This window comes from Dendrobium catenatum, unplaced genomic scaffold (genome assembly GCF_001605985.2).
Source record: "Dendrobium catenatum unplaced genomic scaffold, ASM160598v2 fragScaff_scaffold_490, whole genome shotgun sequence".
Lineage (NCBI taxonomy): Eukaryota > Viridiplantae > Streptophyta > Magnoliopsida > Asparagales > Orchidaceae > Dendrobium > Dendrobium catenatum.
The window spans coordinates 439,210-459,519 of NW_021318952.1; the positions used below are offsets into that span (position 1 = coordinate 439,210).

Here is a 20,310-nt window from a genome sequence, read left to right on the forward strand (position 1 = left end):
ATATCATCAAAAAATAATCATGATCGAACACGAATCTCGAAGCATGCAAACTCAAGTTGAAAACTTCCGAAATTAAATACGGCCATCTGAACTCCGATTTCAACAAACTTATAATCGAACTGAACATCTCAAAAAGACGAACCCAATGACATAATATTCGACCCAATCCAAGTCCAAAAAAGTCTTAATCGAATACCCGAAGCACATTTGGAAGGTTCAAACCATAAATTGAATGGCCAAATGACTTCCAAACATGACATACTTATAGTTGAATCGAATAGCTTATCGAGACGAATTCAACGAGCTCATGATTGTTGAATTTTGATGTCATTAAGAGACTTAAATACTCGATAAATGGTCAACAATCAAGAGAGTCGATATCGGTCGTCCATTCAAAACACTCCCAACCTACCCTTGATCTTCTCCCTATTTACTGGCCATGCTACTCCAAAAAAATTAAAATAGACCCCTCATTCTTCGTTAAAAAAGGAACCAAGCAAGAAAGAGAAGGAATTAAAGAGCAAGAAATCAGAATTCTCTTGCCTCCATATTCCTCCTCCTTGACCACCGCCCTACCAATAACCATCGCTGGACTATCGTCGGACTTCTGCCAGGTCACCTACCATCATCAGACTTTCACTCGGCCACCAGCTGATGCCAAGTTTTTGCTTGGCCACCAACTAACATCAGATTTCCGCCCATCTATCAAGCGCTATTGAACTTCAATCTAATCCCTATTTGTCGCAATATTTCAGCTTGACTGTTGACTATTGTAATATGATCTGTCTCAAGGATGAACTAATCATTTGTAATATATTCAAACATTAGTAAAATCATTTCAACTAGACGTTACCCCATTATTTTTTCTTTTAGGGTTTTTCACATAAAAATTTTTGGTGTTTCTATTCTCTCTCTAGTTGTGAGTTGGTTGCTCATACAATGCTAAGGCGTGAAATCTAGTACTTTACCACCATGAATATTCTAGCCTATAATAATTTAGCGCCGTTAGTGGGAAACTTTATTTCCACTGTCTTAAGTATCACTTCAATGGTTAATAGGCGTATCAATCGTAATATGGGAGCCTCCTGCTCATCCACACATCAATCTATGAATCAAGGATGTCAAGCATCTACTTCTTTTTATCTTGATGGGCAAAACCTGCTAGAGAAGAAACATCAGGACCTTCCTTAGAAGATCATATCTTAAAGATGGAGGTATCTCAAAAGGATATTTTTTAACTCTATGAGAGAATCAGTAACCAGTGTTATCATGACAGGAGGAGATTCATCTCCCTCAGAATCTGCCACTGACTGGAGATGTCTGACCATAGAAATTTCAAGCAGTACCCCCTCTCCCTCGATTAAGGATGCATCTCCCATCACACCAAGATAATGAATTCACGACACAATAAGTTCTACCCATCATTCTGAACAGGTCAGCCACCACATATTCCTCCTGTTGTCGCCAAAGACCTGACTCGACCTTACATTCATGATCTCCCACACAATGCTTTACGTCACGAACTAAATTGACTTGTTCGAGAAGAGTTCCCAATGAGAGGTAGAAAGCCATCTCTTCTTCTATAGATTTTTTAGGAGTCATCACCCTGTTGGTTGTTTGTTTGAATTAGGTTTGAAAAAGTAGTTCAAAAGTTTTTTTTTTTTTTAGAGAAATTAATTTCTTGAATTTTAGTTTTAAAATTGACCACGTCAATATGAATGATATATTGCCTCAGAAGGTAAAAATATTATTCCCTAACAGGTTTATACAACAAAACTAAAAATTTCATCATGATTATGATAGTGAAATTTGAGAAAAAATTACATATGATCCCGAAGGGTCAAAATAATATTTTACCAAGTATTTAACTATGATAGTCTGGATAAATAATCATTAATTTCATATTCAAAATCACAATAATAAATGATATATCTTTCCAAAAAAAGAATGTACCATTTACTATCAATCGGTTGAATATGACGATAATGATCATCATTTATTTTAATTTTCTTAAAGAAGATTAATTAAGTTGTTAAAATCAATTTTGAAAAATTATTTGGGTTCTAAATCTCCCACGAAGGCAAGCACTCATAGTTAATTACATCATAGAAAACTTGAGTTTTCTATCAAAACTCTCGATTAAAATAATATCAAAAATTTTATTTTTAAGATTTTCAAAGAGTGATGTCAAAGAAAGTGAGGTTTGAGTTTCAATTGGGATTAGATCACACTAGAACATTTATTTATGGAGGTCAAAGGAAGAGAAGTAGGAGTCATTTAGGATTATGAAATAATTTAGAAATTGTCCAGTTTATTCTATGTGTTGGGCTTTAAGTTTTAATTTGAGGAAAAATTTTAATTTAAGTTGTCATTTTATTAGAATGGTAGGATTGAATTCCCAAAGTTGGGGACTTAAAATTTTGAGTCTGTCCCCGAATCTTAAGTCTATTTTGACCACTAAATGATATTAACCCAAACATATTTAATGCAGTCAAATATGTACTTACCCCGACTTGGATTAGGGAACCAGCTAATCACCTAAGCGCTTAAAAATCCATGTGTACGTCTTATCTTTTTATGAAAGAGTGGTAGAAACATTTTTCAATTAAGTTTGAGGAATCGAGGCTAACATTTAGAGCATATCTTAATTGGCCTCTTGACTTATGTAAGGTGATTTGATGCTTGAAGATATGCAATTAATATTTTTAATTCTTTTTAATTTATTTCTAATGTAATGCATGCTAATTGACTTGAATATATAAAATGTATATGAAACATTTTTTGAAAAAGGCTTAAAAATAATTTTATCCTATATATTGCACAACATCCCTTTGACAGAACTACACCTTAATAGGTTAGGTGGTCTGCTAGAACCCTCAAGTGGGGAGGTGCATGTAAAGCAAAAAAGTAATTAATATGTATATATGCAGATTCTCGGTGGTCCTGAACATACTTCTTAAGTCTTTAGAATTTCTATGTGAGCCTAAAATTTTATATTTGTTTAGATAAAAAAATATTTTTAATCATAACCTCATAAGCCTCCTCGTATCTAGGCCTAATCAAATAGGACATGCAATAAAAAAAAAACTAGAAAATCATGTATTCCAACTATGCAAATAATTTAAATAATCAATCAAATTAATAAATTAAATAAATATTTATATGATAAGTGCCACTTAATTTATGATCCAAGGTCTGCAGATATGAAAAGTACTCGGGTACTATTGACAGCAACCTAGATTCTAATCTTAAAATGATCAAGTGACTTTGGATGGGATATCTCTCTATCTTTACCTCTTCATCCTTCTAAGAGCTCCTTGGATTCATCAGGTCCGGATATCCAAATGAAAAAAATTCCTTCTCGAGGGGTGTATTCTTTTCTCTTTAGATATTAAAAATCATTCACATTTGGATCTTCAAATAGAAGGGAACTCTCCCCTTAGGGGATGCTTAGATTTCAAATTGGATGTATGTATCTCAACTCAAATACCACTTTCATAACTCTTGACTTAATAAAATTATATTACATAAAAAATAAAAGAAAATTTTAAATACCCTGAATGATTATCCTAAGCAATTAAAATTAAAATCATAAATCATCCCAAGCATTTATATGTTTACAATGAATTAAATCACAATCACACTTGGCCATACTTTTTTTTACTTTAAGGGAGCTTAGCATTTTGCACATGCAAAAGATTTGTTAGTCTAAAAGTTTAAATTTGCCCCCATAATTTAACCCTGCATAAGTATGACCACCTACAAAAAATTTTGTAAGCATCTAGATTGTTCCTAACCTAGTAGTTATGATGCCCCATAATCTAATTTGAAAGAATTATTCATTTATCTTTTAATAAATAACAACTAAAGCTATTTAATATCATCTATCAATATTAAATAGCAAAATAAATTTTAAAATTTAAAATATTAATGTACACATCTATATTCATTCCGAAAAATCATAAATAATACCAATGATCTATACAATCATATCATAATTATTCTGTTCTGAGTAAAAAAAAATGAATAATCATGCCAGCCTCACACCCCTATTTACCTGCCTTGACCTGAAATCATTAACTATATATAATGAGCTTAAAAAGTCCAGCAGGTCATCAAAACCTACAACTAAAATTAAAGTATGGTAAAGGAGCAATATGCATGTCAACAGTTAAAGTATAACAGTTGCATCCATATGATCATTGAATCAATACAAAAATAATAAAATTCATATGCAATAGTAATAGAATTTATAAATGGTAAAATACTACAGTACGGAAGCCAATAAAGCCATAAACTAATACGAGTATCAAATTTATAAAGCAATCAACGTATCCGTAATACCAATTAGTATAGAAATTATATAAAGTATCAAATCAAAATATCAGTAAAGACTGTCAAAATTATGTCAATGCAGTAAGAAGTCCTGGCTATCACTGTGTTTTTTAATATTAGTATAAGTATTAGTAAATTATTGACTCAGTAAATAGAGTCTTCACTCTTTATCCATCGGCACAGTAATAATCTCCTTATAACTCCCAACTAGTGTATCACATGAATTAGTATAGGATAATACTAAACCATTTTATTCAAAGGAAAGCCTGTCGACATATATTTACTTCATTAGAATTAGAAGACTCTATAAAATTAAAAGACTCTATATGATTTTATTGCATTGACATAATTTTGATATTCTTTATCGATGTTTTGATTTGATACTTTATACAATTTCTATAATGATTAGTATTACATGTATGACGATTGCTTTATATTTGATAGTTGTACTAGTTTATATCTTTACTAGCTTTTATATTATATTTTTTACTGTTTATAGATTCTACTATTATTGCATATAAAATTTACTATTTCTACATTGATTCAATAATCATATAGATGCAATTGCTATGATTTGACTATTGACATACATATTGTTCCTTTATCATGCTTTGATTTTAGTTATAGATTTTAATGATTTGCTGTGCATTTTGAGCTCACTATATGTAGTTAAATAATTTTAGGTCAGAGCAAGAGAACAAGAGTGTGAGGCTGTTAGGATTCTTGAGGTTCTATTTTTTTTTTTTTTATTTTGTACTCAAGATAGAATAGTTATGATATGATTGTATATAATCTGAGTATTATATATGACCTTTGGGAATGAATATAGATGTGTGCATTAATATTTTAAATCATAAAATTTATTATATTATTTAATACTTATATATGATATTAGATAGATCTAGTTGTTATTTATTAAAAAATAAATAAATAATTCTTCCAAATTATATTCTAGGGCATCATAATTGATGTCAGAGTAATGCACCAGTTGGAAGATGGAGCTAAGAATCATACAAGATAAAGTGCTACGTGATGGGAGCCACTTCTTGAACCCTGTATGGGACAAAGTGATACATGATGGGATTCACCACTTGAGCTTGTAGGTGCCACCTATAGAGTCTTATCTACAAGGTGGATGTTTTCTAGGATATAGATACTAATGAGGATTTAAGTTACTAAAATGAGGGAGATTGTCATGAAACCCCTTAAGTAAAAGAAAGCTAAACTCTTAAACATCAAGGTGACTAAAATTTCCATTAAAAACTCTCTTGTTAAGTGTGCTCATCCTAGAGCAATTTTGGGATGGGTGACAAAAAAGGAAGTTACACCAACATGACAAAATCATGAGGCTCTTAGATCAAAGCGGACAATATCTCGATAGGTAAGAGTTTGTGCTGTTACAACTTATGCTTACTTCTACATCTATTTTAGGTTAAGTTAAAGGAACGAGACATGTTGAGTAAATAAAGGTTGCATGATCTAAGTCAGAATCTATATAGGTATTTTATATAGATTTTTGATAATAATCACTTTTGTCTTCTAATATACATCGTTTATGCCATGTACTGTTTGTAATAAATCATTTTGATAATAAATGTTTTTGAGATTAATGAAAAAACTTTTGATAATGAATATTCATCTATTATGTTGAAGTTTTAATGGCTTTGTAGCATATGAATTCTTTAGAATTTCTATAATTCTCTCAAATTAGGTCTTGAAAATTATGAGTGACAGAGATGAAGTATTAATTCTAATGGAAGAAGAGGAGGATTTCATTGAATCAAGCTTCTTTGATGCTTTATCAATGGAAAGATGCATATATATATATATATATATATAAATATTTGTGGCGGTAAAGAAATATAAAGTTTAATATCTTAGCTTTGTACGATGATCTAGCACACAATTAGATAAGATAGAGGGTGTAGCATTCATAAGTGACACCAAAATTTTTACATGGAAAACCCTGAAAGGGGGAAAAACCACAAGGCCTGGCCAAGTTTGAATGAATCCACTAGTATTTACTGTTGATTACAAATGAGGCTCTTCCTTGGGGGAAGGCCTTGGTTTGATGTAGCAAATATACATCATACATGATGAATTACATGTTGGAAATTTGAAGAATCAAATTTGATATTTTTGTTTGGTCGGCAGGATCATAGTCTACGAGCGACAGAGGTCAAAGAGATCATATTTGGATGACGATGGTTGGCAGAACCATTATTTGTAAGTGACGGAGGTCAGAAAGATCATATTTGGGTGACGGTGGTCGGAAGGACTATAGTGGGCGGGCAATGGAGGACGAAAACGTTGGAAGTCAGGTGACAAAGGTTGGAAGGATCATAGTCAACGGTCAACAAAGGTCGTACAGACCGTTGTCTGGCGACGGAGGTCTGAAGGACTGTAGTTGGCAGGTGACCGGACGAAGGTTGGAAAGATTATAGTTGATAGTTAAGTGGAAGTCCAGCATCAGTTGGTGGACGGGCATAAGTCCGGCGTCAGTTGGTGGCCGGGTGTAAGTCCGATGTGAATTGGTGATCGGGTGGAAGTCCGGCAACAATTGGCGGCCAAGCGGAAGTCTGGAAACAGCCGATGGCGGGTTAAAGTTTGGTAGTGGTCGAGGAGGAGTCTGGTGACAATTCTCTTCCTTCTCTCCCTTCTCTTCTTGCTTCGGTCCCCTTCACCTTACATAAGAAATGAGGAGTCTATTTATAGTTTTTTAGAGTAGCATGACTCGTAAATAGGAGGGAGATCAAGAATAAGTTGGGAGTGGTTTGAATGAACGATCAATGTTGATTCCCTTGATTGTGGATCGTTCGTCGAGCATATGAATATCTTAATGATATCAAAATTCAACGGTCTTGAGCTCGTTGTATATTTCTCATTGAGTTGCTCTATTCAACTATAAGCATGTCATGTTTGGAAGCCGTTTGGTAATCCAAATTATGATTTTGAACCTTCCAAATGCATTTTGGGTCTTCGATTTGGACCCATTTGGGCTTGAATTAGGTCGAATTTGGTGTCGTTGAGTTCTTATTTTTGAGACGTTCAATTCGATTGTAAGTTTGCTGAAATCGAATTTCGGATGGTCCCAAATTTAATTTTGAAATTTTCAACGTAAGTTTATCTCAAGATTCGTGCCCGATCAATATAATATTTTGATGATATACCAATTATAATTATTTTTAAAAATTAAAGAACAAAACTTAAAATATGTCCCAAAGGACTTGGCCTTTAACATGTTCAAATTTACAATTTACCAGTTCAATTTTTTTTTTTTTAACTTGGATGTAAGATATATACATTAATTAATTTAGATCACATTTACTGTAAATATCCTTTTCTATAAAAATTTTCTAAACGAGCGGTGGGGCCAAGTCCGGCGGAGTTATCTGTCTCTCTTTATACCGCCACTCGCCAAAATCAAAGCAACCGTTACCATTCAGAAAAACAAAACCACAAAGACGACACCCGACCGATCGCGTATCGAAGGAAAGAGCAAGCGCAAGTTCCAACAACTAACCACTCCGCATACGACGATCCAAATCTTTGCAGGAAAGCCATTCGCCGGCATCGTAAAGAAGTGATTGTTTTTAATGGCTTTTCCATTTCTCTGTTTCCGTGTCGCTTCTCATTCTCATTCCTCTTGAATTTTCTCGTCTTCCCGCTGATGAGGGAGAGGTAATCCTAAATAGAAACCAACGTTGCTTTCTTTTACCTTTTCTTTGATCGCCTCTCCCTTTCCTCCATCTCGCGCTTTTCGAAATGGCGGTCGCTGCAATCATATCTCCTTTCTTCAAACTCTTTCGGCTTTCTTTCTGCTTCTTAGGAAGGAAGCATAACACCCCTGTAAATTAATATTCATCTCTCCAAAGGGGAGGAGAGATGGGTATCTGCCTCTCGATTTCGCCAGAAAGGGTGACCGGTTTTGTAAGCACCAACGCGTCCAGCGCCGGCGACGAGGAGGATGACTGGCGCCGGCGAGAGAAGCCGGACGAGAGACAGAGAGTGAAGGGGAGGGGAAGGAAGCAGGGAATCAGGCAGGTTCCGTGCGGGAAGACGACGGACTTCGGATTTAATCGGGATTTCGCGTGTAGGTATACAATCGGGAGGCTTCTGGGCCACGGGCACTTCGGGTATACGTTCGTCGGCATCGATAGGGTTAATGGGGATCAAGTCGCCGTTAAAAGGATAGACAGAAATAAGGTATATTGCTTTATTTTTAAAGCTCTGTTTTGGATTATTGTCTTCTTTGCTGTGGTTACACATATCACTTATACCATTCCTTTTTTTCCTCAAAATATTAAAGTTAGAGTTGAGTTTCCATGATATATACTTGTGCTTCCGGTTTCTGAGTAGAAATAAAAACAAAAGGGAAATGTTTAGAAGAAAAGCGACCTGGCTCTCTGTTATCTACTGTTTTTTACTAAGGCAAACAGTAATATATGTCTTTTGTTGAGGCAAACATGAATAGAAGAATGCAGAAATAGCTCGATATTAAGAAAGAACAAGAACCAATCGAATTATAATACAGAAAAACGATTTGTAGCAGAAATCTGGCCAACCATCTTGAAGATTTGTAGATAGTAACAAAACAACTTGTATTACAACATCCTCCGAAAACTAGTTCTATAATTTTTTACTCGTGATTTCCAACTTACAAATCCACCTTTAAATTGAAAATATAACTTGTAACTGATCTTCTTCCTTCCAAATCTCCTGCAAAGTAAGAATCTACACAATCAATTAAAGCCTTACTAGATTGATTATTGTTTTAATGGAGTCTCAAGCTACCAGAGCACTTCGAATATCTCATCTCCTTCCTAATAAGCCGCTCCAGGATTCAACTTACACTTAAGTCACTAACAGCTTGAGCTATATCCGGTTATAATATACATTATTGATCCAATGGCATTTGCATAAGGAATTTTATTATAATCAACTTTTCATCATCTGTATCCGAACACTGAGATGAACTGAATTTAATCTGTCCAAGATAATGAATACTACTAGTATGGAATTCTCATTTGAGAACTGTTCCAACACTTTTTTAATTTGTCATATTGTGATAGAAACAACCTCCTTTTATTTGTATCTATTGATATGTTCATGCCTAGGATTCTTTTATCATACCGACATCTCATTTCAAACTCAGATTTCAACAAGTTCTTTAATTTATCAATCTCTTTCATTTGTTATAGGCTAACAACAGATCATCAACATAGAGAATTAGCAAAATTAAACAATTTCCAGCTCATATTTCTATAGTAAAAGGCATACATCATAATTACTTCTCAAGAAGCCAATATCTATAACAAATGCATCAAATCTTTTGTATCATTGTCGCGGAGATTGCTTAAGTTCAAGTATTGAATTGCGAAGCAAATAACCAAATTATCCTCAACATATTCGACTATTCCTTAAAACCTTCTGGCTGAGTCATGGAAATATTCTCTTCTAAATCTTCATGAAAATTATTTTTTCACATCTAATTATCATTTTTCTTCTAGTTCTCTTCCTAACAAATCTTTCTATTGTTCAGGAAGCAAAGTTTTCTGTACACGTTGTTGTGTCAATGCAGCCTTTATCTTAAGCTTCCAAAGATTGAAATGATTCTTTCCATTGAATATTTCTATCTCAAACTTAGTTGTCATGGTCAATTTGATGGCTTTGATATCAAATTTTTAAGGAAAACAACAATATAGCAATGAAGAAACATCTCAATACTTGAGAAAGAAAAAGAAACAATCGAAGAACATTTTAATCATCTGTATTAGAAAATTGAGCAGTCATCTTGAAGATTCTTAGATAGGATCTTAAAACAAAACGGAAGCAAAATAACTTATATTGCAACTTCTTTAATTCACTAATTTGCACCTTGGCCTCTGCGCACCCTTTTTGTTGATAGGAGAGTCTCAAAAAGATTTAAGTTTCGGGGTAAATTTTTAGAAGATAGATTATATTTTAGATAAGATACTATGATTTAGGACTACGTAAGAATGCAATGTTTTCGTTAAGAATTTGCACAACTTTTGACTAGAATAAAAAGTGAAGACAACTATTAACAGCTTAAAAAAATGAGATAAAATATAAAGGGGGTCACACCTGCGTAGGCTAAATCATATAACCAAAGATTTGAAACTTTCAAAATAAATTAAAAAATAACATGATGCCAAAATAGTAGTTTCAATAAGATCCCTATTCTAACAATGAGAATTAGTAAGCAAAGAAGTACACTCAAAACCCTACATTTACTAAGCTTAGCAAAGACAGGAGGAAGTGTCCTTCATGACTACAATCAAACACAAGATAAAGTTAGACTCAAGAAAGATGTTGAAAGGGGAAAGTATAACCTTTTGTCAAGGATCGGTGGAGATTATCCACTCAACGCCTTCAAACTGTTCTTCGATTGCTTCCACCAAAGTGTCCAGAATACGCTCTATGTAATCTTCAACGGTGTGATTGACCCTTGTATTAACGTCAAAGAAAGTTGATTGGGGAATGTCTACTAAACCGTCCTCGTCGTAGGTTAGGCCGTATTCAGTTTCTGGATCCGCCATTCATAGATGCTAGATGAAAAATCTCCTCACGACTTGATAGTGCTCTTGAATATTGTGGAAGAGAAAGATGTTTCTCTTGCAACTTGAAGGAGGGAAGAGCCAATGACAGAAATCTGAAATAAGTTTCAGATTTTTGTAAGTAGAGGAGAGGAATTTAGGAGAGAAAATATCAATTCCTAAATTCCGGTGGAGAGATAATGAGAGAGGGAGGAGATTGGAGAGAGACGGGTATGGAGAGAGAGGGTGAGGGAGGGGGCAGAGACAATGATGAGGGGGGGGATTTAAATTTGTTTTCCAAAATTAAGGATCTCAATTTGGAAACAAATTAAATAAAGAGGGATTAGGAAATTTTGGTTGAGGAGGTGGAGGGGAAAGTTGGAAATATTTCTAATGAGGACTAGAGAGAATTTAGGAAATCAATTCCCCAAATTCTCTATAGGGGGCCAGCGGCATGCATGAATAAGGGAGCATTAAATGGGGTGAATTAAGGCTTCTAAATTTGACTTTAGGACTTAGGAAAGTAATGAATTAAATCCAATTTGAATTTGAGATTCAAATTGATTTAAATTAAGTACTTTCCTAAAATAGGTGAATTAAATTAGGAAAGTAATTTTGAATTTCAAATTTATATAATTTGAATTTCAAATTAAGCCCAAATTTCATTCACCTCAAATTAGGAAACCCAAGAAGGAAGGGGGGAAAGGTGAGGCCGGCGGCTAGGGAGATAGGGCCGGTGGTTTGGAAGGGATTTCGGGTGAGGTGGCCGGCGGCTTGTGGGGAAAAATTGGTGGAGCTTTGTTGGGAGGGGACGATAGCTTGGAGTTAGAGATGGTTTGGGTGGATTGATGTTTGGTAGTGGTGATGGAAGGAGAAAGGGAGAAAGATAAGAAAGAAAACCACGAACCCGGCCGTCTCCAAGGTTGGTGGGTGATCCGATCTCCCTCTCATAGGGATTTCTCTCCAATCAAACTCTCAAGCACTCACAAGAAGTCATACAAGGAAGAAATTTTGTAATCAATCATTCATTCCTTGAAAAATAAAACAAGGGGCTATAAATAGCCTAATACATGAGATTCGAGAAATAAAAGACGAAAAAGCCCTTGGGGCTTACATACGACATCCCTCACTAAAAGGGTACAACTGAAAATCTCATAAAACAAATACACGACACTGAAAATAAGAAAATAACATGACAATATAAATAAATAAAAAATACAATGACTCGATCGTGGCCGTAGATCGGCAGCCACGCCTCTGATAAACCTTCCATGCTCTAATGTCCCCATCATACTACCTAGAGATTTCACCCTCATTTTGTGAGGACTTTATGATCTCAATAAGATATGTTCGAAAGACAACTTTCTGCTTCCAGTATCAGAGCTATTAGTTGATAGTACCTCTAATTATGATATGTTTTCATTTATGGATAGATCGTCGTGATATACAGATCAAAATGACTCCTAAAGATGAAAAAAACACACCATTCATAACATCTATCAGCATATATTGTTATACAGTCATACCCTTCAGTTAGGGTATGAAGAATGTTGGGGCCACCTATCAGAGGGCTATGATGTGTATCTTTGATGAATTGATTCATTAAAAGATTGAATGCTATGTTGATGACCTTATTATTAAGAGTATGGGCCGAAATTGTCACTTGGATAACAAGTGTGTTCTAGAGGATCAAAAGATTTGATCTTAAAATGATACCTCTCAATACCTTATTTGAAGTTTAGAAAAAAAGTTGGATACTGGGCTTAATTTTTAGATTAAGTTGTTTAGGATTATTAGAAGAAAGATCGAGTACATAACATAAAATTTCATTATATTTGGAATTAATGATTATCAGTCAATATTTCATGGAGATGCAGAGGTATGAAGATACATAGATTTAAAAATAGTGATTCTATTATATCAAAAGAATGGAGATATAGATGAAGATATAACTTTTTTAGTTTAAATTGAGTAATTAAAATGGAGAAAGGCCTCAAGAATATTGTATGATATAAAAATATTTAAGGATTAAAAAGTAATTTTATAAAATTTCAATTAGATTGGCTATGCTTTATCCAGTGTTGGAAAACCAAGAAGACAATAACAAGCATATTAGCAACACGAACATTTAAATAGATACGTGATAAAACTACAAAGAATCGTGTGATAAATGATTATGTTAGAGACTGAGTAATATCTATTGAAAATAAAATAATAAAAAAAGGACTTAGGATAAAATATGCACTAATAAGTTGAGTAGATAGTATTAATGCAGAAGAGTATGAAGAAAAAATATTGAACAAAAGTAGCCCGGCCATGCAAGAAGATTTGCACAAAATAGTATTAATGCTTTGGCTCTGTTTAGGGCAGCTTACACTTTTTAGCTTTTATTGTCAGAACTTTTTAGGAGCTATTTTCTCAACCATATTTTTTATTCTGCTTTGACAAAAGCAGCTTTTTATAAAATAATTTTTGGAAAATTAAGGAAAAAAAATTGTTCAATTTCTTAATCCAAATAGACACTATTTTTTGTTTGTTTTTCTTTCATGAGAAAATAGTAAATGAACTGTCTCAAATGAAAACTTGATGATGACGAAAGTATTGACCTAAAAGTCAGTAGTGAGGATTTGGATATTAAATGCCAAGGATTAATTCTAGTACACAGTGCTCACTCGTTCATGAGTTCTCACTGGTATATGTTTTTATGTTTCTGCAGATGGTTTTTCCTGTTGCTGTTGAGGATGTTAAACGAGAAGTCAAAATACTTGCAGCCTTGAGAGGTCATGAGAATGTTGTCCACTTCTACAATGCATTTGAAGACGATGACTACGTATATATAGTTATGGAGTAAGTTTTAGGTGACCATCCATTGAGAGAAGTTGATTTTGTATTTGATCAGCCATTACCAATTTAAAAGAGAAATGCTGTTATCATTACTGCCTCGCCTCTATAACTTCTAATCTAATACAAAGCACGTAATTTCTGTCATTTTCATTAGAAGTTACCTGGGATGCTAGATTAATCATTAAACCCTTTTTTTTGCATGAATATTATTCATTAAACTTTAGCACATTTTCTTAAATGGATTTTGATACTGAAATATTAATTTTAACTCTTTCTATTCAATTCTCTGTGAGATTTCTTCATGGGTTCCTTTGTGAGATTGTTTTCCTGTATGGAGAAATTGATCCTCATTATTTCATTAATGTTCACTGATGATAAACCACTTTTACCCTTTTTTTTTAGTGAATGGCCTTTTTTTTTTTTTTTTTTTGAAATTATCATGAACTAGACATGAATGTTATTTTCGTGTTGATGTGAAGTTTCCTTCACAAGTCATGTACTTTATATTGTCAAGTAAAGCCCCGCTTCTTTTTTTTCTTTCATTGTTAAGACACAATGGTGAAAAAGGATTCATGTAGCCGACCTCACGTGGTGGAATACCGACTTGATGTTTTTGTTGTTGTTTCATTTTTGCTTACCATTGAAACGGTCATATGTACTTGGTGTTTGAACCTTCTTCTGGAACTTGGACCATTTTTTTTTTTGGTTAAAACCCGCAGCGGGGCCTACGTGTTTATTTCAAAATTGTGGTTACAAAGTCCTTAAAAGGATCCACTAGCTCACTGATGCTCGAAAGAGCTACAAGCAAAAAAGAAATAAAACCTATGAGCCTGTGGTTCCTTCTCCTAAAATTACAAAATAGACTAAAAAGATACTCGGGCTGTGAGCAGACAGCACCCAAAAAAGGAAGATCAGAAGATTCTCGTATAGCATTATCTTCCTGCAAAAAAGAAGAAGAAAACAGCAAAGAAAGAAAATAAACCAAAAAAAAGGAGTACCTTGCGCACATTCAAGCTCCTTATTTGTCCAGAAAACAACTTCATAAGTTTTTTGGAATGTTAAGCAGAAAGTCCACAACTACATTGACTTCGAACCAAATATCCCATCATAAGGGCAATCAGCCGGCCATAACTCTATTAGTTTAAAGAGTTTATTTTATCATGTGAAGTACTAATTCTATGTTTTTTTTTTCTATGTATTTTCTTTTTAATAGATACTTGCAATTTAGTTCAGGTTGCATACTTTTTTAAAATTGTTTTATACCATTTACTCTATCAGTTTGTACATGGCATTGACGAGCTTAATCTTTTCTCCATGCCTTTTGAAATCAGATTATGTCAGGGTGGCGAACTGTTGGATCGGATTTTGGCCAAGTAAGACATTAGATTTCTGGTGTTTTACTGATGCTGATGTTCTTTTGCTGTGATAAGTTAAACAGGAAATGTACATGAATTGTTTTTCTCATTCAAAACAATTAGTTCTGTTGCTAAGCCATTTCAAACTTTTAGCAATGTGATATTAACTATTGGGACCGAAGATGAAGTATTTTGTATCTAATTTGCAGTTTGATATTGGCAAGCTTTGATCCCTTAAGTATCTTGTCTTTGATTTGCTATTAGATATTGACTTGGAGCAACCTTCAGCTGACTTTATCTTTGCAGAAAATACAACCGTTATTCTGAGAAGGATGCAGCTATAGTTGTGCGTCAGATGCTTAAAGTTGCAGCCGAGTGTCACTTGCATGGTTTGGTACACAGAGACATGAAGCCAGAGGTCAAATTATAAAATATGGCTCCTGAGTTTTCAGTTGGTGTACTTGGATCACAGTTCTCTGAGATATACATGATTTAATTTGCAGAACTTCCTTTTCAAGTCAACTAAAGCGGATTCACCACTTAAGGCAACAGATTTTGGTCTTTCAGATTTTATAAAGCCAGGTTGGATTCAGGAACTTTTAGATTTACACAACTCGGGTCCATTGATGTATTTGTTCTTTCTTATAAAGCGAAATTTGAAATAATCAGATGATGAAAGCTTGTTTGTTGTATTTATTTTCTGTCTAATGCAGGGAAAAAGTTCCACGACATTGTTGGCAGTGCTTATTATGTTGCTCCTGAAGTACTAAAACGGAAGTCCGGCCCAGAGTCTGATGTATGGAGCATAGGTGTAATTACTTATATTTTGCTCTGCGGGAGGCGCCCCTTTTGGGATAGAACAGAGGAAGGAATTTTCAAAGAGGTAATATCTTAGAAAATACCTAGTTGGTTCTGTACTGATATCCCAATAGGTTTTTGGTTTTTAGGGTTGGGACTACATATTATTTTCATTATCATCATCAGCAGATTTATCCTAACTATTTCGGACCACATTATGAAACCAAAATAAAGTATTCAAACACCCTGATAATGATTGAGTTGTAGAAAATATCAACCAGCTGGAACCTTACTCTCAAAATATACCAAAATTTCAAATTAATTGTTCGAGGCTTAGACTCCAATGAAATTTAGAGTTCAATATTTGTCAAAATCTAAAAAAAATATTCCAATTGAAATTTATCATTTATAACTAAAAAGGAAAATCCACCGATCCTTTTTAACCATTTAGCAAATGTGAAAAATTTATGAATAACCTCAGCTCACAACTGACAAATATTTGGTCAAGTGTATCACTTCTATTTAGTCTCAAAGGATCGCTCATCAGTAAGGGCATGATATATGTCCTCTAACTAATAGTTTTGTCACCAAATGACATCACAATTAAATGTTTATTACCATGATCTTCTAACTAAATAGTTTTGTCACAATATGACATTATCAAATTACGATCACGGCTAGTGCACGCAAGTTCCCCAATGATCATAATCCTTGAGTAATTAATCACAAGTGTGCACTTGATCAAGCCCAAAGCTCTCTGTTTAGCTAAGGTCGACATCAATTTATCTCTTTTGGACAAACATCCACCTCGTAACTTCAAGGTTCATTTGGACCAAGCAATACATGATTGCATACGAGGAATTTTTGGTCATGTTGGGTCGACTATCACCTCTAAGCAGACTATGGACTATGATAACTCTGAGATGATGGAACTGTAGGATCTTGCATCATAAGGTGACAAATTTAAATCCTAAATCAATTTGTTACTACTATACTTTAAGCACTTAGTGTCTATCTAATGAATAACTTTAATCGAAAGTTCTTTTTTATTATCTGGAGGGATAATTAACTATAGGAGCTTATGTCTATAGGAAACCTAGAACAAGGTCATAAACTCCTTGCAAAATAAAGGCGGAATCTTTGAATAATATCTTATCTTCAATCTAATATGTCTTCGAAAATTTGACCTAAAATTATTATAAACTTTTTCTACGTAGGCCAGGGTGTGAATTTTCAAAGCCCACAAATGGTTGTGGACTGAAAAGTCACTAGACATAGCAAAATCCTTGCTACATCATGAAAAAACATGAAACGTCTCTTAGAACATTATTTTATGGCATAGTTGTTCTTGTCCAAGTTCACCCGAGTTGATACATGTTGCTATGTGCTATGATGCTTAGGTGCACACATCACATGCTTGGCTAGAAAATTGAAGGAAACAAAAAATGTCAGGTGGGCTTGCCATTTGTGGAATATTCTGGCAACATTATTAATCCTAATTTAAAATTCAACTCAATAAGCCCACTTTTTGAGTTTATAAAGGGCATTACACTATTAAGTGAGGTAATTTGTTTTATCTTTTGCATCTTTAATCTATTGGTGCAGACTTGCAAAGGTTAGCATTTAATTCCCATATAAAGTTTGAGGTGATATGTACCAACCTTGCATTTCTTTCTTGATGTAGTAGGGAGCCCTCTCTATTATCATTATGGTACTATTAGTTAAATATTTCTTTTTGAAGCCCTTATGCTCGACTTTTTCAGGTAGGACAATATCCTGGAGATATTTTGTTCATCTTTCTTAGTGTGACTAGGACAATTGAAAATTCATACACATCCTTTTGGTGCAATGGATGAACTTTCCATTGTCTTTTTTTTTTTTAGGTATACTAACCTTTGTAAGAGAATTTCAAGATAATATTTGCCTTATTGTTATGCACTAAGTATGCTCGCCTTTGTTGGCATGGCTATGGCTAGGCTAGACATCTAAAATAGCCTCATGAACCATCATGCTCATCTTTCTTAGCATGGACAATATATACTTGTACACTTCTCATGAATCCCTAATATCAGTGATGTGGAAACTTGGTCAAAATTTTTGATGAAATTCCAATTTGATAAATTGTCGACCCATGGTTGTGCTGCACAAATTTCTATCAAAACAAACACTCGACAATATGGACATGAGCATGATTAAATATTTCGATGACTAAAATACATAAAAATGCACCTATAGTAGAACTAAATAAATATAACATATCAACTTATGTAGACTTTAGTGAACATACCATCATTTTTCAGTTGTTGACCCTTACACCAAAAGAATGCGCGAAAAGAGGGCAATTTGGCAATTTAAGTGACCTGCATCAGCACAACGTGTCACTTGAATATTCAAATGACCTATGATTGCCAAACAGACTGCATCGTTACAATCAGAATGTAGAATTCGCTTAAGAGAGAGCCCCTTGCAGTCAAATCGGATGAAAACGATCCAAATCGACGACCGATATCCGAAGCGCGTGACACCGCCCAAACGCTTTCTGCTTGCAAAATAAACTTTGTCATTGTGTTCGCAATGTCAGCAATACCAAAAATTGACTATGATTTTGCTCGAAGAAATTCACCCAAGGAAATCGGCACACAAAACGAGACAATGGCGCTCAAATCAAAACCAAAATGAGATTTTACCTCTTTTTCTCTGTTATTTTTAAAGATTATTATTATTATTAAAAATAGTCAAAGTCAAAAAATAAAAAAATAAAATATTGCCTCGATGCATCGATGTTGACCCCTACATATAAACCATGTGAAAAGAGGCAAAACGATCATTTAGGCAATGCGTGCATTGACAAAACGCATCACTTAAGGGATTAAATGACCTCTGATTTCCAAATGGATGGTATCATTGCGATCAGGATATTGAATTCTGCTGGGTCAAGGTCCCCCGTAATTGAATCGGACGAGATCGGTCAAAAGGGACGACTGACACCCGAAATTAAAGAGCGAGGCTGACCAAACGATGTCAGATCGACAAGCGGATTATATCATTATGTCCAGAACGTCGTCGGCATTATGAATATACTTTTTATTTAATCAAATTGGATCAATTGAGGTGGTGGAATAAATTTTGAGGCGATTCAAATATGATGCGAAGACGCGCATATTGAGGAAAATTAGCCTCGTCGGAGACCAAACAATGTCGGATCGACAAACGGACAGCGTCATTGCGTCCGGAATATTGTCAACCTCTGAAAACTGTATTTTTTTATTCATTTTTAAGTATCCATAATGGTGGCACGAATCTCGAGGGAAAACATGCATTTCGAGGAAAATGAGACCTCGACGATGCTCAAATGATGTCCGATCGCAAGAAGGACAACACCGTTGCGACCGGGACATCAGCAATACCCTAAATGCACTATCAACTTGTCCAATTATGAATATCAACAAATTCGACACGTATTACAAGAAGAAAATGCACACAAATCGAGGCATTTATGACTCATTGATGTTCTGGTACCTGTTCAAATTAATGATATTACTCGTAATAGCAAGTCCTTATTAGCCCTACCAAGTGGTTTAACCCAAATGAGCAAAGTCAAATGAAACCTCAAATCTCATTAAATTGCATTACCTCGTATTGTCAAAATTCCTGCCTGAATCCCGTGAATTAGGCTGAAAAATCTCTGCTGAGTGACGTGGGGACAATCCATAAATCCTGGGAAATGATTTACTCCTAAGATCTAGTGAAGCCCGGTTGTTAAAAAAAAACGACTTAAACGAGGCGTCACTGGTTTTTAACCCAGGCCAAGCAACTTCCACGCCTTCCATCTCCTTGCTCTCTAAAAGCCAGAACTGAGTCTTTACTTCTTTCACTTTACACATCCAGCAACTTCAACCTATTCTTCCCCTCCTATAGCCGGCTTCAGCACCCAAACTCTCAGCCTCATGCAAGAAGAAGGAAGAGATGCTCATTTGACTGTGTACCCATGTTCTTCCCACTCAACATCTTCATTTGACGTTAACCTTGCTGCTAAAAGGTCTGTAAAATCTGCCTTAGCAAAAGAACTCCACCAAAGGACCCGTTCTTCCTTTCCTAATCGAATCTCCACCCTACCCAGTCAATCCATTTACCTCAACCTCACGCAAGCAAGACAAAAGGCAGTCGGTCTGCCCTTTTTCAGTCCAGTCCCAAGCAGCTGTGGATCCCCATTCTTCAGCAAACTTCCGTCAGCTTCCAACAACATCTTTCCTCATATTTAATGTCTCAAGGCTCTCCTTCACCAAGCCAACGGAATCTGTACATCCTACTACAGCTCACGAGCTCCTCAACTCATCCAAATCCTCCCACCTCTTCACGCCTTACCTACAACACTTAAGCCACTAAACCTTGCTGATCCTATTCAAAATGGTGAGCATCCA

The 20,310-nt window shown here is 34.8% G+C and overlaps 1 protein-coding gene across 1 annotated transcript in view; it reads left to right on the forward strand.

Annotated features, from left to right (window-relative positions):
* The first annotated feature begins 7,775 nt into the window (after positions 1-7,775).
* Positions 7,776-20,310, forward strand: part of LOC110114235 (calcium-dependent protein kinase 18) — a 30,398-nt gene continuing 17,863 nt past the window's right edge. Inside the window, exons 1-6 of the mRNA XM_020847039.2 lie at positions 7,776-8,541; positions 13,609-13,739; positions 15,068-15,109; positions 15,398-15,509; positions 15,595-15,673; positions 15,805-15,974. Coding sequence (XP_020702698.1) covers positions 8,221-8,541; positions 13,609-13,739; positions 15,068-15,109; positions 15,398-15,509; positions 15,595-15,673; positions 15,805-15,974 — 855 coding nt within the window. The 5' untranslated portion in view covers positions 7,776-8,220. The remainder of the gene's footprint in view (positions 8,542-13,608; positions 13,740-15,067; positions 15,110-15,397; positions 15,510-15,594; positions 15,674-15,804; positions 15,975-20,310) is intronic.